We start from the raw sequence: 26,575 nt of genomic DNA, 5'->3' as shown, positions 1-26,575 counted from the left end.
CAGCCCACTGCTGTGTCCAGGGCAGGATCCATTTTCTGTCTGGCTAGTGAGAGACGCTGCCCCAACAAGCTTGTCAGAAGGTGTCACCAAGGTCTAGGAGCCCCTGGAGTGTCCTGCTCAGAAACGAACTGGAAGCCCAAGGGGCTGCTCTGGAATCCTGGATGGATGGAATCCTGTTTGCCTTGGCTTCCTCTAGATGCACTGGGACAGACTGGAGGCCCAACACTGCATTGACAGTTCGATCCTGAACAGGTTCCACATCAGATGACTCCCCAACTGCCCTAAGCCCTAGGAACTCAGGATCTAATGCCCCGTGTCAGGGCATCTCCAAACAGCATCCTTTAGCATTTAGTCAGTTTGGCAGACAGACAGCCCAGCAAGTGATTCAAATGCAGACTCTGGGGCAGGCTGCCTGCCTCAGATCTCAGCCGCCACTGCCACTTATCCACTGTGGGTCCTATGCAAATGATTCACCCTTCTAAACCTCTGCTCCTCCTCTCTTAATGGGCTGTGACAACAGCAGCTCCCTCCTAGCAATGAGTGGGGTTTGTAGGAGGTCCTGTGCCCAAAGTGCTCAGCACATGAGCGCTCGCTCAATAAATGTGACTGTGCTTATTCATGTTTGTGTGGAGCCAGGCTCCACAGAGCCCACTCTCAGGGCAGCCTCTCTATGCCACCCCTACCCACCCAAAGACAGCTCATAGCCAAGGGGAGCAGAACCCTCCTCACAACCATGGAGGGAGTTAGCACCATCATTCCAAGGCCCAGAGCGGGTGAGTGACTTCCCCAGGGTCACACAGTTGGCAGAGGTTTAGTCTCCCTGAGGTGAGGATGATCCTGAAGCCCCACCCTCCCTGGCCCTTACCTACACGACCACCCACCTTCAGAGAGGTGCTGTCTCCTCAGTCCCCTTTCGTCTCCTGCTGTCACCCCATCTCCCCACAGGCTGCTTTGAGCTGAGCATGTGGGTACCCTGCTGCCTGAGCTTCTGAAAGAGCCGGCCCTCCCAGGAGCTCTTAAGCAGAGGAGTGGGGAGAGGGAAGAGCACCCCAGGGCAGAATCATTTCCACCCCTTCCCCGGCATCTTAGCTACCCCATTTGGAGGTCCTGGGGAGGATTCGGGGGTTGAACAACCCGTTGACCACATTTTCAGAGGTGAAGACAATGACGTTGCCTTTGGTGTCCCCAAAGCAGAACACACCTCGATGATAGTCGGACCTGGAAAAGACAGAGACAGAAGAGGCCATGGAGTCAGCTGGGCACACCCAGGTACAGTCCTCCACTTCTTCCCTGGCCTCTGACACCTCCATCCACCTGGGGAGGGAGGGCAGTTCCCACACGACTTTTCAACCTTGCCTTCAACAGCTGACAAACATGAGCCCAGCCACCCAGATCAAGACCATTGGTGAACCAGGTCCAAAAGAAATCAATATTTTTTAAAAACAAAATAAACGAATCCTTGGTCCTCCAGCTGCTCTTTGTCAAGTCATCCTACTGTTGGACCATGACGTTCCCAGAGTCCTCAGCCACAGCAGGACAAGCCTCTGCCAGGGTTTGAGAACTGACTAGGCTGAGAAGGGAGAGGAAGAGGGGCCGACAATGACTCTGAGGACTGAGTGACTATGAAAGGTGACCCCAATAGAGAAGCAGCTCGAGGGGGAGGGGACACAGTCATGCAGGGTGGGAATCCAGGGCTGCCTCCGGGGAGGCTTTCTGGGTGTCCCAACCCCACCAAGTGATGTGGCCACTGCCAAAACCTTCACTGATCTCCCATGACACTCACCAGTAGTCCATGACCAGGACACAGCTGTCTAGGTCAACGAAGGTGAAGGCCCGGACACATTTATAGTTACCAATGTCAAAGAACTCTGGGAAGAGACAGAAGGAGAGGCAATCCACGCTCACAGCCGGCTCGGCGACAGACCTCTCCAAGTGCAAATAAATGCATGACTCCCAATGGCCGAGAACACGCCAGGGCAGCCACCAGGGGCTCACCTATCTTCTGGTCAGTAGACGCAATCGCAACCAGGTTCATGTTGTGGAGACACACCATGTCGATGACCCACATCTGCTGGTTGTGGAGAGGCGGAATCTGGTTAAGCTGACCAAAGGAAAAGCAGAGGAGACCTGGAGGCTCACCCAGGAGAGCACACCAGGAACACAGGGTCCCCATGAACCCTCTGCTTCTACTCAAGGCCCTGGCATCAAGCAAAGAGCTGGTATGAAACACAGTGCAACCACCAGCTACTGATAGGGCCTTGGATAAACTCCCTAACCTCTCCCTGAGTCTCAGCTTCCACATCTGTAAAATGGGCCTAAAGAACCAATATCTTCACAACCCCTTTTTAGAGCAATTTGCCAAGCTTGCCACAGTTTTAAATGTGCACTGATTGTGATCCCAGGATCCATTTTCAAGACACGTTGATGGATATGTTTGCATGTACTCACAGAGAAGTACACACAAGGGCAGGTGCTGCTCATGGCTGTGATGGCAACAGGCCAGAGCCCACCTGGGAAGGATGGCTTACCCAGGGACACCGCCTAGGCGTTAACAGTGAAGGAGCTGTGTACTTACCCATAAAGAATAGTTACCAAGATCCGCTGTTAAGTGAAAAAGCAGGGTGAAAAGCAGGGTGAAAAGCAGCATTATAATGTGCTGCCATTTGTATATTTAAAAAGAATGTTGGGATGTATGTACAGGCTATCCATGGAAGAGTACCCTAAAAGTAGTTACAGCAGTTGCCTCCAGGGAGAGGAATTAGGGTCTAGGGGAGAGAGACTGACTTTCTACTGTCTGCCCTTCTATATGCCTGAATTTTCCCCCTGCCCAGTTTTACTACAATATAATTGACATATAACATTGTATTCGTTGTATTTGTTTTGCCTGAATCTTGTTTATCATCTGCTGGTGTCACCTGGTCTAAGTGGCTTATTAAGGAAAATCCATCCTGCCAGGTTGTGAGGAATGAATGGAATCGTGAAAGCTAAAGCACCTGGGGTGCTGCTCAGCACTCGGTAGGAGCTTGGTGGAAATGGGTGCCCTTCCGTGCTTCGGTGCCAGCCTCACCCAACATTTACGCAGACAGAATTTGAAATGGCCTTCCAGGAGGGGGATGCCATGAGCAAAGGCCTATCCACAGAAATAAGCTGCTATGTCCAGGGAAAGAGGAGGCGTGGGTGGGCGAAGATGGGAGATGACTTAGGGATGGCTAATTTGTATTTTACTCCCTGTCAGCACCACAGGTTCGATCTGAAGAAAAGGGATGGGAGGTTTTAGGGGGATATTGAGAAGGTATGGCGAAGGCAGGGGCAGGGAGCAGACTGTTCCATGAGAACTCAGAGCAGAGGCCTGCATAATGGCTGGGGCAGTGAAGACGATGGACCAGGGTCCCCCCGAGGCCCCTCTCTCACCCAGGGCTGGGTCTAACTCACACACAAGGGAGATAACAGTAACACCCATCACCCTCATGTTCAGAAGAGAAATCCAGAGCCCTAGGAAGTTTCAATGACTTGTCCAAGGTTGCATAGCTAATAGGTGAAGCCCTGACCCAGCCCCAAACTCCAGGGCTTTCCATCTGCATGACCATGGGTGTGCAGCCGATGGTCAAGGTTGGTGCCTGGAGCTCACTATTGACATCTACTTGTCAAAGCAGCCCCTCAAGGAAGAATGCCCAGGTCTTCTGGGCCTTCTGGGGAAGACTCCATCCATCCTCCTCGGCCCTCCTGGGCTTTGGCCCTTGAGGGACACTGAGCTGACCGTGTAGCAGCCACAACCAAGAGCTCAGGCTATAATACGCACCTCTGCCCAGTAAACACAGAGACAAAGAGGGTGGCATGTGCCAGAAACATGACCTCAGAAACATGAGTGTGAACCGCCCTTGGTCCTGGGCTACCAAGTGCACCCAGGAGAGTCACCAGACCTCCCCAGACCTGAGTTCCCTCCCGAGGCAACTGGAGTGGGGAAGGGAAAGAAGGGACCATGCAGAACCCTCCTGCTCCAAGGCACGACCCCTGATGCAACCACAAAACACTCTGCTGTTACAAAGTGCTGGCAAAAGCCTTCATTGCTGGCAGCATCTCAATAAAACTTTCTTCTCTGAAGAGCTGTGCCTTCCTCATTTGCTGGAGGATTCTGGATTAGTCTGGCGACACAAGTACACAGCGGATATGCCCGAGTGTTTTATCACTCATTGCACTTGGCCAGGAATTGATGGCACAAAGACGATAATGATGTCCCCTGTTCTTGGGTACTTGCTGTGTGCCTTGCTGTACTTCAAGCACCATGCATGTATTATGCCCTGTGAGGGGGTACTATTACTACCCCATCTGACAGATAAGGAAACTGAGGCATAGAGTTATATAGTAACTGGTCCAAAGTCACAGAGCTGGAAGGTGGTGCAGTTGGGATTCTAAGCCAGGAGGCCAGGCTCCAGCACCCATGCTCACAACCACTGTGATTTCCTACCTGGTGCAGGCAAAGGATTTGAATCAGCAGGAGTTGGTGATGGAGCAGGTGTGACAAGGAAAGGAAGAGAGGCTGATCTCTATCTAGCCTGGGAACGTTGGTGGATGATAATACCATTCACTAAGATGAGAGCACAGGGGAAGTAAGCCTGGCAGGGAGGCCTACGGTGACATTCAGTTTGAACAAATTGGGTTTGAGGTGTCTGTTGAACATGCGAGTGGAATGGACATCGAGGTGGAATCCTGCTTACAGAGGAGAAATGTGAGGCTCACACAGTCCTACGGTAAAGCCAGAACCTCAGCCCAGGAGCCGTGACTGCAAGTGCAAGCTGCCTAGCCCACAGACCCCAAGAAGGAGCCTGCTAGGGTCCCGGGTGCAAAGGCAGAGGCTCTCTGACCCATCCTGTGTATGTTCCACGTGCGGATCCCACTCACCTTAAAGGAATCGATCAGCATGAAGGACTCCGACCAGAACTGCAGGATCCCATCCTTGGTGACAGTAAGGAAATACCCAAACTTCTTGAAACGCTGGGTTAAAAACTCCACTTTTATGACCTCACATCCGTGATTCCTGTGGGAGGCAATGAGAGAAGGGCCCAAACAAAAACAGAACAAAGACACAGAGGAGGAAGGACAGAGCAAGCAGGAGGGGCTTTGCTCACATGCATGCAGGCGTGCACAGACACAGACACACACCACTGAGAAACTCTAGCAGGCTCTGTGAGACGAGAGACTCTGCCCCTTTTCCAAGTGGACTGCTGCCATTTTCAACAGTGGCCAAAAAGAAAAGAGACCCATGTATGATGCTGGTATGAGACAGGGCTCCTAAAGCAGTAAGCTTGTTCTGTGAAATAGCCAGTCAGCTTCCTCATGATGGGATGGGTCAGAGGAGACAGAGAACAGAGGTCTTTTACAAACCTTTTATTGAAAAAATGGCCCACAGAAGGCAAGCGGAGTGGGGCTTGTGACTGAAAACTGTGAAACGACACTGACTCCAGCAACGGCTCTAGTGCTCCAGGGTAGAAAGGGGAACAGGGTCCAAGAATGAGAGAAAAGTAGACAAGGGCCCCATGCACACGACTCTTCATCTCCAAGGACATGCATGCCCTGAGCACAGCAAACAGTTCCGGGGGCAGGCCTGGCCTTGCAGGCAGCCACGTCCAGTCTTCCCAGCAAGCTTCAACGCTACCTTCCAGTGGCTTCTTTCCTGCCCCAAAGTTGGCTAAGCCAGCTATCTGGCAATTAAAGGGTACCACTATTTTGACTTCCTGACAGAGCACTCTCTCCCATCTGATGTGCCCACACTTCTGGGCCCCAGCAGGGCAGGTAATGTTACTTCACCTTACAGGGAACAGGGGCACAACCATTTGCTTTGAGTTATGTCCTGGTTACCAGCAGAGCTGGAACTGGAACCCAGGTACCTTGATCCCTACTCTAGCCAGAGCTCTGCTTAAATGATGTCACCCGTGGCTTAAGAATCACCCAATTACTGCGAAATTCTACCGCATTACAATCTCTGCAGAAGAGAGACATGTATCTGGACACAGCTGTCCTCTCTTTCCTGCCCTCACCCCACAGCCCTGTCCAGATCCTGATGAATATTCTCAGTCACCCTTCATTGTCATCTCCAATTCTGCCTGTCAGGACCAAGAGACTGTGAGGAATAGACACAACAGATGAGAGCTATGAACGAGGAGAGCCCTAGGAACTATGACCTCATGAGGTCTCGCTTTCCTCATCTACATGACGATAGCACCTCCACCTCCTTGGACTGCAGTGGGATCAAGGAGATGGTGCATTTGGTGAGCTGGGTGCAGGCTCAGTACAGGTGCGCAAACCTTTAAAAGCTACCCTTTCATGAAGATAATTAAAATGTTATTTGGCTATTTTCTCCACCAAGCTGGAAATGTTCTCTGGGTTTGCACGTTGAGCAAATAAATAGGAGAATATAGGGGCAAGCTTCTTGACATTTTGAGTTCAGGCCCTTTAAGCACTCTTGGGAATCTAAATGTCTCAAGGAAATAGACCAGTGAACACTTGGCTACATCAAGCAAAGTTTCCATGTCAAAATTTATGATTGTAAAATCTTCCGTCATTTATATTTATTGGCTATTCCTCAAATTTTGACCAATTTTTTTTTAAAGTTACCCTTTCATGGGTTTCATTTAAACTATCTTCTCTATCAAATTCCAGGTTTCTGAGGGCAGGGACTGCCTTTTAGTTTGTGGTGCTTCCCATGAGATGCTGTGTGTGTGATCCCCTAAGGACAGACCCACCATAGCCCTTCCTAACCAGGCCACAAATGTCAGGCACAATACCTTGTACCACAGGACCCTACTCCTGGCCCTGGCCGCCTGCAGCAGGCAGTTGGTGCTCAAGCCCAAAGTGAGCTCCAGTAAGGGAGCCAGGGGCCTATGGGCTGCCCGGCTCCATAGGCCATGGCCAGCAGGCCCAAACTACTGGGATGCTCCTCATTCTTGGAGTGTTTTGAGGGGTGGGGGCAAATAGGATTATGGCACCGAGAGAGGGTGAAGAGAACATTCAGAGGGCTTAGGGGGTTGGAGCCGCAAAGAAGAGCAAGCAGGCAGGGTCAAGAAGTCAAGGCAGGGATAGAGCTGCGTGCTCCAGGAATGACGGAGGGGCCCACTCCCGAGGCCTGGGATGGGCTTGAGGATCAGTTTTCTGCAATGGCTCTTACTCTCTGTCACCTCAGGGAAAAGCCCTGACCCTACTATGTGAGGCGTCTGTGTCCTATGCATGAAACCACCAGACCCACTCAGAACTGGCCACAGGAGGAAGTAGGGGGAGCAATGTCATGAGGGTAGAGACTGGGAGGGGCACACAGAACAACCCCACCACCTCTGTTTGAGTTCTCCAAGTGTCAGTTTCCTTATCTGTAAAATGGGGACAAATCACCTACCTAAAGATCACACTCACCTACAGAGGCTGAGAGGAGTCAAAGGACAACAAGCACCAGGCCTGGTGCTGGACCTTTGGTGGCCCCCACAAAGAGGGGCTCGGGGATTTTGGAAGGGGTGTTGCTGCAGGGCCAGCACAGCCTTGTTCAGACACACCCCTTTGGTCCAGGGGGAGGCTCCTTACAGGGGGATGATCCTCATGGGCAGGTGGAAGCGCAGGTGGTACTGGCTCTTCCTCATCAACTCCTTTCCTTGGAACTCACGAATCATGTGGTCCACAAAGTTCTGCTGCCTCCGGAAGAAACGCAAGGAGGGAGGGCGTTGGGCCAACAGACTGATCACTGGGCTTTCCAAGCCTGGCTTCCAGTGTCTTCCCTACTCTCTTCCAGCCCATTCCAAGGGGCTCCGGGAGCCAGCCCCCTGAGGCTGCCAAAGGAAGCGGCCAAGCAACAGAGCTGTTCTCGGATCTGGATTGGGTGAAGGGCCTACTGGCAAGTGTATATGAAGACAGCATAGCAGCATTTCCTGCCTTAATGCATTAGCTTCCCGCCCTATGCATTTCTGTCATGTTAGATACATCTTTACATCATTTCCACATCTGCTGTCTCATCTGAATCTCTTTATTCACCGCACTTTATGAATAATAAGACTGTGCCCATATGCATAGAGCTAAGTTGCCCCCGTTCAAATATCGAGTTAACGGCAAGAGAGGATCCATACACCAGGCCAGTAGGGCAACTATAGACTCTACTGATCAGGTTTATGAAAATATGGCCAAGGCCAAAATGGGCCACCAGGTGAAGCTATAACAAAAAATAGGGAGTTATTAAGAAAGATCATTGTGTCAATGGCAGAGAATGATGGAAATATGTTTATTATAGAATATGAAGTGAAAGGAAAGGAAAAAAAACCCAAACAGAATGTATGATAGGTATGATAGAGCAGTTAACGCGTGGGCTCTTGAAGCAAAGTCCCCAGCTCTGAGACAGGCTCACCTGCTAACGAGTTCTATAACCCTAGGCAAGGTTCTTAACTTTTCTGTGCCTCAGTTTCCCAATCTGTCAAGTGGAGGTAAACAACAGCACCCACCCATGGGATTCCTGTGAAGTTTAAGTAAAATAATACATTAAGTGCTTAGCGCAGTGCCGGTGTAAATGCTAGTTATCGCTGTCATCATCACAACATCGATGTGGCAGGCTATATTTTTGTATTTATCTATATTTATCTGTGAATTCTTAAATGCTCTACAGTATATGCTCTTCGTAGAACATTTAGAATCAGGAAAAAAGACATTGTTATTAATATATTCTAAAACCTGACATTTTTGGATTTAATAGCCACAGATTTGCCTTTTCCTGAGTGACCATAAAGGGCCATGAGATGATTGTAACACTGGCTAGAAACTCCTACACTGGATTGGAGGCTGGTATGCAGAACGGCCACGTGGCAGGTGGCATGGGGCGGAGGGTTGGTTGCTGCTCACTGCTGGGCACTCAGTCCATCTCATGCAGGGGCCACTGACATTTGCTATATACTCTCCTGAACTCCAAGAGAAGAATAAGCTGCAGTGATCCCACAAAAATCTCAGAAGGGCTCCCTAGAGACTCTGAGGGCTCCTTCTACCCAGCATGTACCCCAGAATCCATAGAAGGCTTTCTAATGTTGTGACTGCCCCCATCTTCAACCTTCCATGTGACCAGCTCCACTGACCAGCCAAGGCCTGTACCCTGCAGCCTCCCTCCAGCTACCCGAGGCAGCAGGGGTGCCCTCCTCACCCAGGTGATGAAGCCATTACAGTCTATGTCCACCTTCAAAAACATCACTTCTAACATCTCGTCTGACATATCACTCAGAATCTTCTTCATGGACTTAATGAAAGTCTTCATGTCCAGGGCTTCAGAAAAGAAAGAACATCATCCACTTCGTCACAACTCATTCGGCCCCACCACCGGCCACAGTGTTCTATCGTGTGTGGGTGCTGAGTGGGGGGACATACAGAAGATCACGTTTGCCTGGCTATCTTTCACATCATCTGTTCAACATTCGATCACCCCACAAATACTGTTGGCATGCCTTCCGCTTATAGGCGCTGTGTTGGCCCCATAGTAGTGGTGGGAAATAGGGTTTGCTAAAAAAGATCAGATCTCATTTCTGAACAAATAAGACAGACCAGGCATCAAGACAAAGAAAACTGATGAAAACTAAAAAAAAAAAAAGTAAATAAAAGCAACAGAGACATAAATTCAAACATATAAAGGGAGAGGTGAAGTACATCTTTTAAAGGCAATTAAAATACAAACTTTGGCAGGAGGGAACGATGAGGAGGGGAGGGAAGGGGAGGAGAAGGCAGAGATAAAATATTCTCCTTGCGCTGGGTTTTGTGGCTCTAATGGGCCAATAATCCCGTCTAGAATTTTTTCAATCATAAAGTGCTTCTCAAACCCCTCCCAAGTCTTTGGAGCCCTCGCCACAGCCTGAAGGCCATGCATTATCTGGCTCCTCTCATTCTCACCTCGCATCACTGTCCCCAGCCATGAAGTTCCCACATGGTTGCTCACAACACCGAGCTCGCGCTCACTGAGGGCCTTTACATCGTCTGGTTCCCCGCACAGGAAAGCCTTCCTGGGGACTATCAGACCAGTCCACCCACCCCCACACCTGACTGCACTGTCCTCTGACATTTCTCATCACTGCTCTAGCCTGTGAGCTCTGGGAGTGCAAGGCTGAGTCTGTCCCTCCATGACTGGGTCCCCCGAGTGTTTCTGTCAGCTTTAAGATGTGATGGCGATGATACTGGGTGCCAGTCTCATCTCTGTTTATTCATACTGATTACCTAATGAGAAGGGGCTTACAAGGTAACTGTAGCACTGTGAGGTGAGGTTGCATGTCCAAGGTCACGTGTCTGGGAAGTGGTGGCACCCGAGGCTGATTCCAGCAACTTCGTCCCAGAGGTCCTGCTTTTAACCCACGCTATGTTCCTCATAAAACACCCAGCACAGTACTACAGCCACGATTGTTACTGTTTATTGCCAGATTAAGGAACAAATGAAAGCCTGAACAAAACATGCCCTGCTTAAAGAAGGACCCGTCTCGCTTATCTTAAGCTGTAGCCAAGAGGCTTATGTATTTCTTGTGGCACTTCATGGTGCTTCCATGTATAATAACATGGACATCAGATGACAGTCCGTGAGCACACGGCCTTCCCCTCCAGAGAGAGCTGGGAGTCAAAGGGCCTTCGTGCAGCATTTAATGGTGGACAAACTCCTCGTGAGGATGCTCTAGGAATCAAGTCCTTTCACAATTGTTTAAGAAGCCGTATATATTGTTCACTGCCATGTTATTTTAACATACTTCTTGCAAACAGTTTATCAAAAACTTGTTTGAGAAAAGTGAGAGAATAGACACAAAGGTATTTTGGAAAGGAAATGTGTGCTGTGGGGGCCAGGTAGAACACCTGGCCATCACCTCTGAATGGAAGTGCTCGCACCGCATGGTTGATTAAGCTCTCAAAGCGTGAATGTGAAAAGATCACTTCCCTGGGGAGGGGGTCGCTACTAGGATCAGGCAGGAGGGAACTTTCTGGGGGGCTCCCTGACTTCTGCTAGCCCTCTCCACTGAGCCACCAGTGACCTCAAACCACACCTGGCAGTGCCTTTCCTTATCTTGGGGACTGCCCTATGAGCAAACCCACTGGTCACTTCTCTCCCATGTCCCTGACTCTATTTCCAAGTGTCGCCCTGGCCCTTCCAACTCATGTTTAAAATCCAATTTATCTTTATCCCAAAACTGGCTTCCTTTTCCTGTGTTCACCATTTCTGCTGATGGTGTCACCTCCCCTAGTCACCCAGTCACCCAGGCTGAAGATGTTAGGAGGGGTTTCAATGCCCACCCTCCTAAATCCTCACCAGATTCTTATGATCCCAGAGTGGAGGCACTGTCCTCCCCATCTTACGGATGAGGACAGAGAGGCACTGATAGGTTTGGGATCTGCCCAAGGACACACGGTGGCACAGCAGTGATTTGAAACCGGAAGCCTTCCCTCCTCTGTGTTATAAGCTCTTCCACCCAATGTAGAACTGGCAGAGGGAGCTTGGGCTCTTACCAACCCCGGCCTCCCAAGTCCACCTAACCTCCTCACCACGAGGACACTTTTCTCAAACAGGTCTCTACATGTGTCACCTCCTCACACACCCCACTGCTGGAGTTCAGGGGTCCTCCTGACCTGAGTCACTCCCCATGGGCTCCTTACTCCCCACTCTGTCCCTAGGACACCCTTGTCTCTCTCTAGCGCAGAAGCACCCCTGCACCTCGTCTATACCATTTCCTGCCGGAACTGCCCTCCTGCCCATCTCCTGGGAAACGCCTACTTCACCTTTCCAGGCAGGTTTCTAACCATTTACACTTATTCCCAAGGGCCCCCACCGCCTCCCACCCCCACGCCCACCCCTTTCTCTTCTTCTCTCATTCTTTCTTTGTAACGCCTAGAGGTAGGATTATGGACTATTTGTCTCTATATTTGTATATATTTGTAAGCATTTTTAAAAATAAATACTAGAGTAAAAATATTTAAGGAAAGCAATGTTATTTCCTAGCCTCCCCTCTGCCCTCCAGGGGGAAATAAGCGCAGGCTCCGCGATGCTCTGTGAGAGGGTAAACCCGCCTTCTTAGAACACGGTCACAGAGATCGGCCACCGTGCTGCACGGCCACACACCTTCCTTCATTTACTTTGGTATCTGGGGTGCTCCACGTGGTGTGGGGTGCCCGAGAAAGCACAGGCTTCTGGGTCAAAGGCCCCAGGCCCCTCCCTTTGGGCCCATTGTTGATGTATGCAAGCAAAGCCTCAGGCTCCTCACACACAAGCTCACGAAACCACCACCAGCTCTGCACAGCCCCTCAGCTCAGTGCTACTCCCTCAACCCCCTGAGCAGCCTGCAGGCCCCCAGGGGTGGTAGGGCCATGGGCACATGCACAGTTTCAAGACCTCCCAGAGAAAGGTGCGTGCTCTTCTTGAAGAATCACAGACCCTGCTGAAAGATCATGTGGTTCAGCTGACATAAATAAATAAATATGCCTAGGGGAGAATCCTGGCCTCTCCCTTTTCCGCTGAGGCAGGCACAGATAGATGGTCAGGGTTCCCAATAAATGGTATCAAGCCCGTGCTCAGAAGCCACCTTTTTTAAAGACTTTGAAAGAGAAAAAGGATCCTATTTTTCTTTACCCTACATCAGCTAATGGTAAATTTCCTCCATTTAAAACCATGGCCAAAGCAGCAATATTCACAGTGGCCAGGACATGGAAGCAACCCAAGTGTCCTACAATAGATGACTGGATAAAGAAGCTGTGGTACATATATACAATGGAATATTACTCAGCCATAAGAAGAGAGGAAATACTGCCATTTGTGACAACATGGATGGACTTTGAGATAATCATGCTAAGTGAAATAAGCCAGGCGGAACAAGTTGAAAACCATATGATTATCATTTACACGTGGGATATAAACCTAAAAGCAACAAACAAACAGGACAAACAAGCAGAGACTCATGGCCATGGACAATAAACTAGTGGTTACTAGAGGGGAGGGGGGAAGTAGATGGGGTAAAAAGAGTTAAATATGTGGTAACAGAAAGAAATCTAACTATGGGTGGTGAACACACAATGCAAGGTATATATATGCCTTACTGTTGAACTGCACGCCTAAAACTTACTGGATTTCGTTAATCAATGTCACCATAATAAAAATAAAAATTAAAAAATTAAAATTAAAAAATTAAAATAAAACCATAGCCAGTTTTTTTTTTTTAATGAGGAAGCTCTTTTTTGCATTGATATGAAAAAATTTCCAAGACATCATTTAAAAAGCAAGAAGGGAAACTTGGTAACAATTTTTTTCTTAAGCAAGAAGTAGATGATTGTGGGGATCCACTCACAATGTACACTGGAACATTGTACCCTTTAAATGCATTACAATTTTATTTGTCAATTATGCCTCGATAAAGCTGGAAAAAAGCAAGGAGTAGGAAAGTATGGGCAGTAAGCTGCCACTGCATATAAAAAAGAGCGGGGAAAATCTATACACACTTCTGTGCTTGTAAAGGTCACAAGAAACTGAAAGCTGTCACTGCCTGAAGGGTCGGAACTGGGCAGCATGGGTCCCGCTGAGGGACATATTTCTCTGCATACCAAAAAGGTATCACAGGGAATTGCCTTTTGAATTTTGAACTGCAAGAATATATTACCTATTCAAAACAAACATAAATGCAATCAAAATTGTCGCCAAAGCTGGTGCTGTCAGGGTCACCCAGTGGTGACAGTTCCTGGCTGCCAAACATCAATGCCAAAGAACTCCAATTAGGAATCATCTCATCTTCAGATCAGACACAAATGGTCCCTCCCCGGCCTCACTTTGCTTATTTGTAAACTGAAGATTTGTTTTTCTTTCCTGCCCACGTCACAGTGTGGCTGTAAAACTCAGAAGAAATTGATGAGACAAACAGGGCCTCAGTGTTGATAGTCATAGTTTAGTGGATATAAATAAAGATTGGTTTAAGTATTCCTATTATTTAACTTTCTTTGTAACATCCCAAGGGGAAAAATCACGCTCTAAAGAGAGGAAAAGGTTGATGCACAAAGGATGTTTTTCACAATGTTATTTAAACTCAGTAAAACCTAAATGTCCAAATATAACAGAATGGCTTGGTCAACCAGTAGAACATTTGCATTCATTAGTAATGACGGTTTGGAAGACCACATAGGTATATAAAAAAGCCCTTAAGGCATTAACATTAAGAGAAAAAGAAGAGTCTAAAATTACACATATAGAACAATTACAGACATGTGAAAACACACAGAGCCATACGTGGTGGAGGCCTCGTGATGTCTGCCCCCTAGTGTTCATGCCCTCCTGCGATCCCCTCCCCTGGACTGTGGCGAGACCTGTGACTTGCCTCTAACCAATATGGCAAAGGTGATAGAATGTACAGGACTCTGTGTACATGATTACATGACTATATTATAAGATTGCAGCACCCCTCTTGGTGGAGTTTCCATCTCCCTAGTTAGCTTGAGCATTGAAATCAGCCACAGTAGAGAATCCCACATGGCCAGGAACTGTGGGCAGCTCTAGGAGATGAAGGCAGCTTCCAGCCAACAGCCAGGAATAGAAAGCCTCAGTCCTGCAGCTGCAACAAACTGGATTCGGCCAACAACCTGAATGAGCTCAGAAGTAAATTCTTCCCCAGTCAGGCCCCGGATGACACCCCGTTGACACCTTGATTGCATCCTATTGAGATCCTAAGCAGAGGAGCCAGCTAAGCTGTGCCTAGACCCCTGACCCACTAAAACTGTGAGATAATAAACATAAGTTGGTTTAAGCCAGTAAGTTTGTAAAATATTGTTATGCAGCAATAGACAATAAGCCATACGTACAAAATTGTTTGGAAGAAAATATATCGATATGCTGACAGTGGTTATGTTTGGGTGTTTGAATTATAGGGATTCTTTTTTCTAGTTTTCTAGGATTTTTTCTAGGTTTTACAATACTTATAAACTAATAAAAAGTTTTAAAAGAGACACTGATGCAGAAATGCTTGTCAAGTCTGAATCCACCACATAACCCAGGTATTGGGTCCCACCCTGTGCAAAAGCCAAGAGACTAAGCCCACAATGCAGCTTTACCTTCATTCGCGTTTACGTTGTCCTTAAACATTTTCTCTATCTTGGCCAGGTGTAGCTCGGTAAACAGCTGAGACTCTTGTTGGAAGTCAGGCATCTGGCTTAGGATGAGAGATGCTGTCGAGGATCTAAGAGCCTCCTTGCTCATTTGGAATCTACCTGGGGTGGACACCTGGAACAAATATGACTGCAAGAACCAGGGACTGAGAGGGTTGGTTTCCTGGCTAAACATTCATAAGCACACCTTTTTGGAACAGAGACAGGGGGAGGACAGAGTATGAAGTGTTATGGTGTGTTACTAACTGATGCAAACAAGTTAAGTCTTAACCACTTTCAGATCCAGGAAGACCAAGAAAGATCTAGACTGCCTCCCCTAACTCTGGCGAGGCAACCATCATTCTCCTTTTACAGATGCCATGACTGAGGCTCAGCAACGTTAGCGGACACAGGCAAGGTTCCACCTCACACATAACAGGAATTGAATATGTAAGATGCTTCAGTTCAGTAACTATATTCTTTCAAGTATTCAGCAGTCAGAATTCAAGACCACAAGGAATCCAGCTCCATCTTTCCCAGACAATTTGATGTGGTGCTGACATGCCCAGACATCCCCAAGTCAGATCAGATCATCTGCACACACACCAAAGCTCATGCAGACCCCTCCGCCAGGGGCTCGTAGCTTCCTCCTCCTCCTGACCTCCCCACATCCCCCCAAAAACCTTCCCCACCCCTCCATCCCTCAACAATCGACAATACTTACTCTCTTCAGCACCTACATGTGACTCATTTTGACACTTGGCACAATACTTCAGGTCACTAAAGACTCAGATCATCCAAGGCTGCCTCCCCCAAAAGACTGCTAGTGTGGGCCATGGGATAACCACTGAGTGCTGCTCACTGAGATCCACTGCTTTGGGCCTTGGGCAGTCAAGAAGACTTTGGGGGAGGTTGGACTGCTCACTCTCCCCATGTCAGCCCCACCAAACAAGCAAACATGCTCATCTCCTGTGAACTTGCATCTGATATTCACTCACGGTCTACACAAAATTTTTGAGTGCCAGGCACTGTGAAGACACAAATAAATAGAGTGGAGACCTGCTTTCATGGGACCCACAGGATGAGCTAGTTAATGCTCTTACCAGCCATGCAGGTCCTCAGATTAGAAATCTCAGGACCTTCTTTGGCTCTTTCCTCTTCCTCCTATGCATTCTTACTCTCCTATTCTTGCTATGATCCATCCTCTACATCTAAACCCTTCTCTCTCACCTCCTTGCCCCACCCTGAACCTTGGCCTTTTGCTAAGAAAAGTACAATGGCCTACCTTAACTAGGACCAGAGTTTGGCCTTCCCTCCCAATCCACCTTCCAACACTAGCACCAATCATCTTTCTGGAAGGCAAATCTAATAGGCTCTGACACTTTCCAGGCTACTCCCACCATCTCCAATTCCTGAGTATGGCATTAAAAGCCCTTTGCAAGGTAACCCTGACCTGTCTTTCTAGTCTCAGTGCACACACCATGGTCCAGGCACACCGGCTGCCCTCCACCATCCCCAGACACAGCAAGCATTCCCTTGTTATTCACATTGTTTCCTCTATGTACTACAGACCATCCCACCCAGAGGTAAACTACCTATTCTTCAAAGTCCGGCTCAAATGGCATCTCCTCCAAGGACCTTTCAGGTGAGAGTTATCACTGCCACCTGTGTGCCCCCGAATTCTTTGTTCATATCTGCCATGCACGTGTGATACCTGTGTGTCTGTCCTTACATGTAAACGGCAAGGTGTGATAGAAACGTACAACTGTAGAGTCCCAGAGCTCTGGGTCAGGATTCTGCCTGGCTCCCTACTTCCAAGCTAATTTATTTGGGACGTATCACATTACTTCTCTGAGCCAAGTGTCCTCATCTGTAAAAGAGATCCACAGTATCCACTTTGCAGGGTTGCAGTAAGACTTAAATGACATCTGAACACATGTGAAGCCCCAGCAAACTGCAGTTACAGAATATTGGCTCCTTTTCTTGCTCCCCATCTCATAGTGAGCTCTTTGAAGGCAAGGACATATTTATCTTAATTTAATCTTAATTTATACTAATTATCTCTATATTTCCCAGCCCCAAGCACATAATAGACACTAAATACTTATCGGGTTTGATAGTAATTTGTACAGCCTGTCCCACCATTATCACAACGTGGCAACAAAATTAAGTATAATCCGTGTAGAGACAGCAAATGTGTAGCCTCAGATTGGCTGCATTTGCCCCATGCAGTGCTTTAAAAGGAAGAACCAGCCTGCCTCAGCACACACTTCAGTTACCTACCTGGCCTTGTAAATGTCTGAGTTTGTAACCCCTGGTGCAGAGACTGATACCCAATACAGACTTCTATGCTGATGAGTGATGTTTGGGTGGTTCTGGAACATCCCCACACACCATCGAATGATGGTTTTCTTACCTTTCGAGGTTGAGGGCTTTCTCTCAAGTCCTCAGAAGACACTGCTCTTGACCTAGAATAGGGAATCAGTCACTTTCACTTCAGTCTTTGTAAGGACCATGTGGGAGGCTGACTTAGCTGGGTCACAGAGGGTTGAAGTCAGGGTCAAGAGAGGGGGTGGCTGCCCCATGCCCACGGACACCCCAGCAGGTATTTGATGAGCCTCCTTTTTCCCATCAGGGCTTCTCCAGCATGGAGCATTTCCCAAGCACACACCTGTGAGCCTTCTTTCCCCTGATGGAAAAGAGTTGTTTTACTGAAGCGCTGGGGCTTCTCCAGTTACTATGCTCTTAGATTAATGCCAGAGGCTTCCTAAAGGGGGTCATCCTTTTTACAGAATCAGAATAGGCTTAGGAGGCCATGAGGTTGTCCAACTCTAGTTCACAGATTAGGTAAATAAGGTCCAAGGTTGGCACATGTCCAAAGAGTAAAACACATGCACCAAAGGTAGGGCAGGACAGGCCCCTTAATTTCCACTGCATACACCACCTCCGCCATCTGCTCCTCCAATGCCCTTGGAGAAAGGACTTCTTTGGGAAAGGTGACATGGAAGGAAAGGATCAGGGAAGAGTGTGTGAAGTCCATTCCATGGAGCTTTGCTCTGAGATCTAAAGGGCACATTTCCACTGGGTCAGTGGCACCTCCACAGAAGATGGAAGACAGTTTTGTTAGGATTATTGGAGAGTCGATCCACTTATCAGCAAGTCCACCAGCAAGAATCTAGAGAAAATTCTAGGATGTCAAGGGATGGCCAGGAAGAGAGTCAAGCCCCACACATGCTCAGTGGACAGAGTACATGAGCCACCTTGGCTAGACAGGTGAGGGGAGGGGAGGAATAGTGGGAGAGAAGAAAAAAAATGGAAGCAGAATGTAAAATCTTCTCATTAAGGAGTCTGAACAGGATGAAGGGCAATTATGAAAATTCGTCAGCATAAGATAGAAAAGGGAGGTGGAGGAAGATTAAAGACCGGCCAATGGTGTCCTAACCTGACAGTGTCTTAGTGACAGCTCGAATGTAAGGATGAAAGAAGAGCCAAAGGAAAGGCAATCTGGAAGCCAAGAACCAAGGTAACTGAAAGAAATGCCAGAGGTCTACGGCCATGCCACCCTGAACAAGCCCGATGTCTGATCTCGGAAGCTAAGCAGGGTTGGGCCTGGTTAGTACTTGGATGGGAGACCACCTAGGAAGACCAGGTGCTGTAGGCACAAAAAAAAAATTAAAAAATGCCAGAAACATTTCCAGAAAAGGGAACAAAGAGGGAAAGTGGCTTAATGCTGAGCTGTCCAATTAGAAATAAAAACAACAACACCTGGAAACATGGGACTGGCTACATTTAGGGGATAGAAAGAGGCAAAACACACAAAAGACAGGATGAGTCAGGTAGGAGGATGGGATTCTTCAGAATAGGCCAAGATGATAAGAAAAAGGCCACTGAACATGGCAGTAAAGGTCACCACCAATGAAAAAAAGCTACAGAAGCAGACTTATAAATCAATTTCTGTTAAGAATACATGAATGTGTATATTGGCAGATGCATAGAGAGCCTGGAAAAATATACTCCAAATATAATGGTCATTATCTCTGGCAGGTGATTGCGAAGGATTTCTAAATCATGTATTTCTCTATTTTCCTTTTTTTTAACTCAAAAGAGGTGCATGGCAATCTTTATAATTTATTTCAGTAGAGTGGATGGAGTGATGGGTATTGATTTAAATTACTCATCTGTGAAAGACCACTGTACAAGAGTGGTTGCTGCTACACCATTCATAGCAAAAAATAAACAGAATTGCTATCAGAAAAAGAACAGCTGAATAGACCAGTACACCTGTACTCAGAACATTACCCACACTCAAAAGGATGAATCTGAATCTGACCTCCAGCAGATGACTAGGAGGGATTTCCATGAGACGCTACTAAGAAAAGATGCCGAAGAATGTACGATGTCAATTTTTATAAAAGAATGACAAATAGGTATGTTTATACATGTAACACTGTATACACACACATATGTAATACGAATATCCTTATAGGACCAACGCAAGAGAATATAGGTCAACATAGTCTCATTATTTCAAACGTTCATAAATCAAAATACTAGTAAATAAAATATATTCTATTCTACCTTGACAAATATACTTTTGTAAAAACCTGAGAGACCAGTTTCAAATTTGAATTCTTAGAACTCCTCAGCTCAGTGCCAGAATTAGAGGGGGAGCTGGTCTCTAAGCCCTCTGCCAATCCCACACCCTCGGCCCTGCTCAAGGGGCTTGTGGACTGCGACGTATGCATGGACACCCCAGCCCACACACCCAGACTGCACCTTCCCTTCACTTCCACTGTTCCATGGCCACAAGCCTAGGGAGGGCTGCCTCAAAAATGATGCACAAAGACCCTGGAATCGGGATCAAAGCCCTTTGGGCAGAAATTCCAGTACACAGAGCAGTCGGGGAGGGGAGCCTCTGGGTGGCCAAGCCTCTTAGCCCCTTGGATTCCTTACCTGGTGGAAAGAGACATGACAAGAAAAGGGACAGAGGGACACCCCAAAGCTCAGGGCCCAGGGCAGGGGCTCTTCTTGTCCAAGTTTAAGGGAGGTACTATAGTATCGGTATGTACAAAATAAGTACGGGGAAAAACAGGACACACTAGGATAAGGGTTGTGAAGAGTTGGAGGCTAATGTGGTGAAAAAGGTGGGCAAAGAATAAAGGAATACAAAAAAGTCTGTACTAACCTAAGGCACATGCATCGTCACATTTATATAAAGCAGGAAAGCATGGGTATGTATAAAGAAAATGAGTATGTTTTCTTTTGCCTTAAAGTCTTGACCATTATAGTATCATCAGTGAGGGAGCAAACAGCCATTGCGTGCTTCCTGGTGTGTGCACTCAGGACCCGTCACTTTGGGAGTATCACTGACAAACACACGCAACCAGAACCGAATCAGTAGGAACCAGATAAACCCAAACTGCAGGACATTCTACAAAATAACTGGTTTGGACTCCAAAAAGTGTTGTGAAAGACAAACGCTAAGGAACTGTTCAATTCAAGGTGACTAAAGGGGGCCAACAACTAAAGACAATGCATGATTCTGAACTGGATCTCAGACTGGGGGACAAAGCCCCAAGGACCATGATTAGGACTGTCACTGACATCTGAACACAAACTCTACATTCTTAGATAATACTGAAGTAACATTTCCCCTGTTTTTGACTACTATACTGTGGTGATGACAGAATATTCTTAGGAAACATGTCAGTCGAGTATTTAAGAGTAAATGGGCACAATGTCTGTAATTTATTCTCAAATGGTTCAACACACACAATGATAAAGCAAATGTGGCCAAATAATCACAATTAGTCAATCTGGAAAAAGGGGAATTCTTTATACTATTCTTACAACTATTAGAAAATTTTAATTACGGAATATTTTATGAGAAATATGTCTTTAACCAGAAGAGAGGAATTCTGTGTATGATCATGGACTGAGGCAACAAGTGAAAAAAATATTGATGGAAATACCCAACAGATGACAAGAGTCAGAAGCAGAGAAGTGCTAGTGCTCCAAAACTGAAGGGAAGTAAAATTCAGACATAGAAATTTGTTTAGAATTAGAGAATAAGATCAGGGGAGTTATGCCCACTGGCCTCAATCCATTCTTTACAGTTTACCTGCTTTGGGGCGGGAGAAGGCAGGCACCGTACAAACCTGGAAACAGAAGTGGGAACAGCCACTAGCCACTAGAAGAGCACGCTGGCGGGGGTCGGGGGGAGAACAATTGGTTTGCTGAATAATGACTTTATAAGAATTTGTTGGGGCAGATGACATAAGGCAAAAACGCAGGTTAGCTATCCTGGAAATGGATGAGAGGCTCTCCTGTTCAATCTTTGATCTCAGACAAAATGAATGCTAGAGTCCAGGTGTCTAGTCTTTTAGAGATGATTTTACACCCCAAAACCTCACTCACCCTAGCCCAGTTTGCTCTCCCCAGCTAATCTCGCTGGGCGTATCTGACACAGGCTTATTGGTTTTCAACTTCTGTCTGGAGTAAAACATCTTGGTAGCTGTCCAAGTCCAAAGTGGCTCCTCTATGAAGTCACTTGTGGAACTCTGGGGGCTTCCACCTAACTGCAGAGTCAACTGACACATCGAGAACTGGGAAATGAGACAGAATTCCACATGCAGAACACAAAATGGAGTATCAGAATCCATGCCACAAACCATAACAACGCAGCCATTTTGTTCCATCCAATTTGAGACATTCTTTTTATTGATGAAATTGAACTTCACAGCAGACAGTGACAGGAGCTACAGTACACATAGCCAGGACAAGTATGATTACAAAATGACCCATAGGACAAATATAGCACAGAATGCCCCTCTCATGGAAACGGTGGAATATGGCAGGGAGCCTTATGACAAAGCAGGATTCACCAAAACCAGAAGGCCAAATGGCCCCCATAGTAGAAACATGGAAAGGCACAGCAGCTCTCTTAACATGCCCTCTGCATGGGCTCCAATTCTTTGAAAAGAGGAAGGCTATAAGAGCATTGTTTGTGACATGGGAGTCTCACAAATCCAGGAGTCAGAGTAGGCCTGGACGTGGTGCAGCACTGTGCAATCTTAGTCCATGGCACAAACAGTAGGATGAGTTAAATCTCTTGGGGAATTTCAACCAGGGACATGTTGCCGATTTAAAGCTAAATTACATTTCATGATGAACTGGCTGGTACTGAAATGCTAACTGACCAACACATAAGATACTCTCCCCAGACATATACTACCAAAAGAACACCAACATACAGAAAATATTTCGGCTCCTATTCATCAGTAATGGACAGAAAAGATTTTGTCACATAATAGACTATTAAAAGCAGAGTGGGTCAATGAAATGTTATAAAAGACGCAGGTCTTTCAAATCAGTTTTATTAAGCCAGGTATTAATAAACTCGAAGAATTAATTTAAAAAGAATGAAAGCACTACATTTGACTCCCACATTTTTGGGGGGTGGGGGGGGTCAGTGCTTTCATTCTCCAATCCAATGTTATTGTTTCTACTTAGACTAACTTCTGCATTTGCCAATATTTTTATGTGGGCCTAAAATATGCTATGTTGTCACAATAAATTTATTTTTCCTTCCCTGGGACGAAACATAAAAAAATGGGAGAAGGAATATTAAGATGCATTCTATCAGGTAAGGAAAGGTTAAAAAAATTCTCATCTAGGAAGAGTGAAAATATTATCATCAATAACTCAGGTTAAAAAAAAAAAGTAGAGGAGGGAGGGCATTTAGAAGGAAAAAATCTCCTAGATAGACCTGTGCACAAAAATAATTCTGGAGAAAATTTCCATGCCCCACTTGAGGCTAGTTCAGGCATCACTTGCCAATCCTAGAGGAGTCTGATCCCTGAGGGCAGATGTGATGCTGCCAGAAGGGGCAACTGAGGCAGCCAGGGCTGCAGTGACACAAGCAGTTAACTGCTCCAAGAAAGGCACCTCCACTCCACTGAACAGCGATGCCAACGCTGTCCTCTCTTCGGTTTTACCGCTATGGGTTTTAAAACATCAAACTTGTATCCTAATATACAACTACATGCGTCAATTATCCCTCAGTGAAGTTTTAAAAAAATTGTATCCTTCACAGCTTTTACATAAATTTTTCAAAAAATTTAAGATCCAACCTGATAACCAAGAACAGAGGCTTTTTCTTTTTCAAACATGAACAAACGAGACAGATTTCAAAATATCATGAGTCAAGAAAAAGGTAAATTGTCAATGTGGCTACTTACCCATTTCCTTCCCAAAATAAGAAAGAAAAAAAAAAAAAGCACTTCTTAAAGATTGGAGGGAAAATATTAGGTTAGAGTTAAAAATGCTTAGGAAATTTTTTAAAATAATTATTTCGTTCAACGCTGAATTATTATTTCTTCTCTCAGCCTTTCCAATTAATAGGGAGAGAGGTACACACACAGGAACGAGCTGGGACAGCCTATGACTACCTGTAAAAAACAGATAGTTCATTCCATTTTTCCAAGCAGGGTTTAAAATATCAAAGTAAAAACAGTAGTCATATGTAATTACACATTTAACTCACGTTATTTTGTAGAAAAATATACAAAATACCCCCGAAATAGCACTATCAGGTTAGAAACCTTTAGAACGCTGAAATCCAGGTGACTGAGGTATGCTGGACCTTAAAATCACTAGTACTTAAAATACATAAATGGGCCCCATTACGAGATATAAATAGCAACATGATAAAACAACTGTGAGGCAAGCAAGGAAAGAAACCTGAATGTCGCTCAAGCTTAGACTAGGATACACCACAAAAGACATGGGTACAATACATCTAGATTCTTGAACTAAAATGGCATTTGGGGATGGATGTTAGCAAATCTCTCACTGCAGCTTGCAGCCTGTAGAAAAAAAGCCAAACACATTTGTTGAAATATTTGTTACTTCTGTCAAAGCCTCTACTTTTAGAGTCAAAACTTTTATTAAAACACATCACAATTTCATTGTGAGAATTTTTTCAAAATCTCTCATGTAAAATGTAGTTGATGCTGAGAAACGTTGTGCTTTTCTTATTGGGCACTCCCCGACTCTTTCCTGCTCCAATATCCTACTGGCTTTTACGACCTAAGTAACTTTTTCTGGCCCAGAAAGGACCTGGGAGGAAACTAGCCTCACTCATCTCCTCCCTGAACCAATGAAGAGCCATACTCTGCAGATTGGGGAAGCAGGGCCTGGAGGAGGACCTAGTCTCAACTCCTGGTCCTTGGCCTCCTGACCAGGGACATCGGTCTTCTTTGTTCATTTTGGTAAAGACCGGAGAATGGCTCTAGCCACATGATTCCTTTATATATTCTGTCTACCCAGCTTGTATGCTTGACCTTGGACTTTAATAGTCTACACTGCAATTTGTGAATCATCCATTAAGGCCAAATCTTAGAGACATCTGTTCCCAATGGAAACTAATTACTGCCATAAAGCCAGCTTTGTTAAGACTTTCCCTGATGGACTGAAACTCACCTACCAGCTTCCCAAATCTTTCTACCACTAAAACAGGAAGTTAAAGATGGCAGGAAATGGAATAGATTACTCTTCCTCTTCCTCATACCTGCATCCAGCCTAGCCTCACCAACAATTCTTGCTGACTATGAAAACCATTCAAAGTAAACCAGGAAAAAGATACAAGAGAAAAAATTTTTAATTTTTAAGGTAAGGCATCTCACAGAATTCCAAACTGCTGAGAGATCACTTTGCAATCCTAAATCTCTTGACACAAAGATCCAGGCTTTGGTGGCTAACCTGGTTTGCTTTCAAATGGTCACAGGCCAGATTTGCCTCTCCCCATCCACAGAAACATGTCTGTGAACACTATTTTCATTTTGTATTTCAGAACCTCAAGGCCTCCAAAAGAAAACACAGATTTAAAATTTAATTATATGTATATATAAAGTAGAATTTAAGGTCCTGGATTAAGGAGCCTAGAAACCCAACTCTAAGGCTAGACCTGCTTACCTAGATAATCAAATGAATGAAGCTACCTAACCACAACCTCAACAGAAAGTTTCTGTGCTCTAAAGACTAAGGTAACATTAATTCCCAATCCAGATTGAGCCAAAAGGGAAAGAGACCTTCACAAGTTAAAGTTGCATAACAATCTGGTTGAAGTCATCTGGGTTAATGGTTCTAACTAGTCAAGTTCAATGTAAAAGTACAGAAGCCCTCTGTGGGCTTTCTTGCAGACAAGGAATCTGCATGCTCAGTTATATCCTCACACATGAAAACTCTAAGAAAAAAGCAGCAAGTGTCAGAAATAAATATAAACTCATCTGGTTTTAAAATTTAGTAAGTGGAATGTGTAATTTTAAATCAACAGCAACAGTGCCAGACCAGCACAATGACTGGTTATTTACACACAATGACCACAGGCTCAGGTTCAGCTTGGTTCAAAGCAATTATTTCCACTCTCTGTTGACAGCAGTCAGATTTGGGTCACCCATGTACTAGCAAGCTAATCTGATTAGGCTGAGCAGGCTTATGCCTAGGGTTTTGTTTGCGGACTATGGTAAACATCACAAAAGGAGCTCCTCATACCAAATCTTGGAAAATGATCCTTAAAGGAAAACCTCTCTAATCTCTTTGGTTATAGCAAAAAGAAAACTGCTCCCTTTCCAACAGCATGTTACATTCTTGAAGGAAATACAATTTTTTAAGTCAGTGAATCTGAATTATTAAATCACTGAATCTTCATTTAAAAGAAAATAGTGAAATGTGTTTAGACCTTGATCTCATTTGGGGGGAAATGGTGAAAATCATAGTCTGAAAACTGAAAGGAGCTGGGCTCTAAAATATCACCAAGCTGGGGGAGGGGGGATGGGAGGGGGACATTATTTTCTTATTTTACAAAATACTCAAAGCCTACCTTAAGGAATGTCCTCCTAAATTCTCAGGATACAAAAACTCTGCCCTAAGATTTTCTTATCTAGAAACAGAATTTCGGACTGATCTGAAGCAGCCATGTTAGAAGCCACTGTCTAACATCATGTTTGCTTTGTCAGTTCATTCTGATCCCAACAAGCACCCAGTGAGGGAGGCACTTCAGCCAAGGCCGTCATCCCTGTTTTCCAGGTCAGAAATAAAAAACAACACGTTGATTAGCTCGAGTTACAAAGTCAGAAGGGACCTGCAAGGACTAATTCACCCCAGCCAGAATTAGACCTGAAACTTGCTAAGTCTAGGTCTAAGGACTACATCAAGCCCAGGTCACCTGAGGTACACAGTAAATGAAGACTTTCCATCTCCTTCCTGACTTGGAATTTCTGGGGATGGACTTTCAAAATATATTATGTCAATCAAGTTCCCCAGGTGATTCTGAAGCCCATCAGTTTGAGGACCAACAGCATGAGTGAATTCTAGATCCATATCCAGCCAGAAAACCTATTTGTTTACCTATCCTCCACACAACACAGGACCTGCCAAGCAAACCAAGCAGCTTATTCAAGTTTACCACACCAGTGACCTA

At 46.0% G+C, this 26,575-nt stretch overlaps 1 protein-coding gene and 1 pseudogene across 1 annotated transcript in view; one reads left to right on the top strand and one right to left on the bottom strand.

Annotated features, from left to right (window-relative positions):
• The window catches only part of EFCAB8 (EF-hand calcium binding domain 8), a 49,983-nt gene extending 31,241 nt beyond the window's left edge, over positions 1–18,742 (bottom strand). The window contains exons 1-7 of the mRNA XM_039863712.1: positions 15,061–18,742; positions 9,158–9,276; positions 7,567–7,670; positions 4,900–5,035; positions 1,996–2,101; positions 1,784–1,868; positions 1,094–1,218 (exon numbers count right to left, since the gene is read on the bottom strand). Of these exons, the coding sequence (XP_039719646.1) occupies positions 1,094–1,218; positions 1,784–1,868; positions 1,996–2,101; positions 4,900–5,035; positions 7,567–7,670; positions 9,158–9,276; positions 15,061–15,289 (904 nt within the window). The 5' untranslated portion in view covers positions 15,290–18,742. The remainder of the gene's footprint in view (positions 1–1,093; positions 1,219–1,783; positions 1,869–1,995; positions 2,102–4,899; positions 5,036–7,566; positions 7,671–9,157; positions 9,277–15,060) is intronic.
• Positions 18,639–18,754, top strand: LOC120604004 (uncharacterized; annotated as a pseudogene).
• The last annotated feature ends 7,821 nt before the right edge of the window (positions 18,755–26,575 follow it).

This window comes from Pteropus medius, unplaced genomic scaffold, assembly GCF_902729225.1.
Source record: "Pteropus medius unplaced genomic scaffold, Ma_sr-lr_union100, whole genome shotgun sequence".
NCBI classification, from domain to species: Eukaryota; Metazoa; Chordata; class Mammalia; order Chiroptera; family Pteropodidae; genus Pteropus; species Pteropus medius.
The sequence above is the reverse complement of the archived record's forward strand: the minus strand, read 5'-3'. Positions and strand labels throughout refer to the sequence as shown.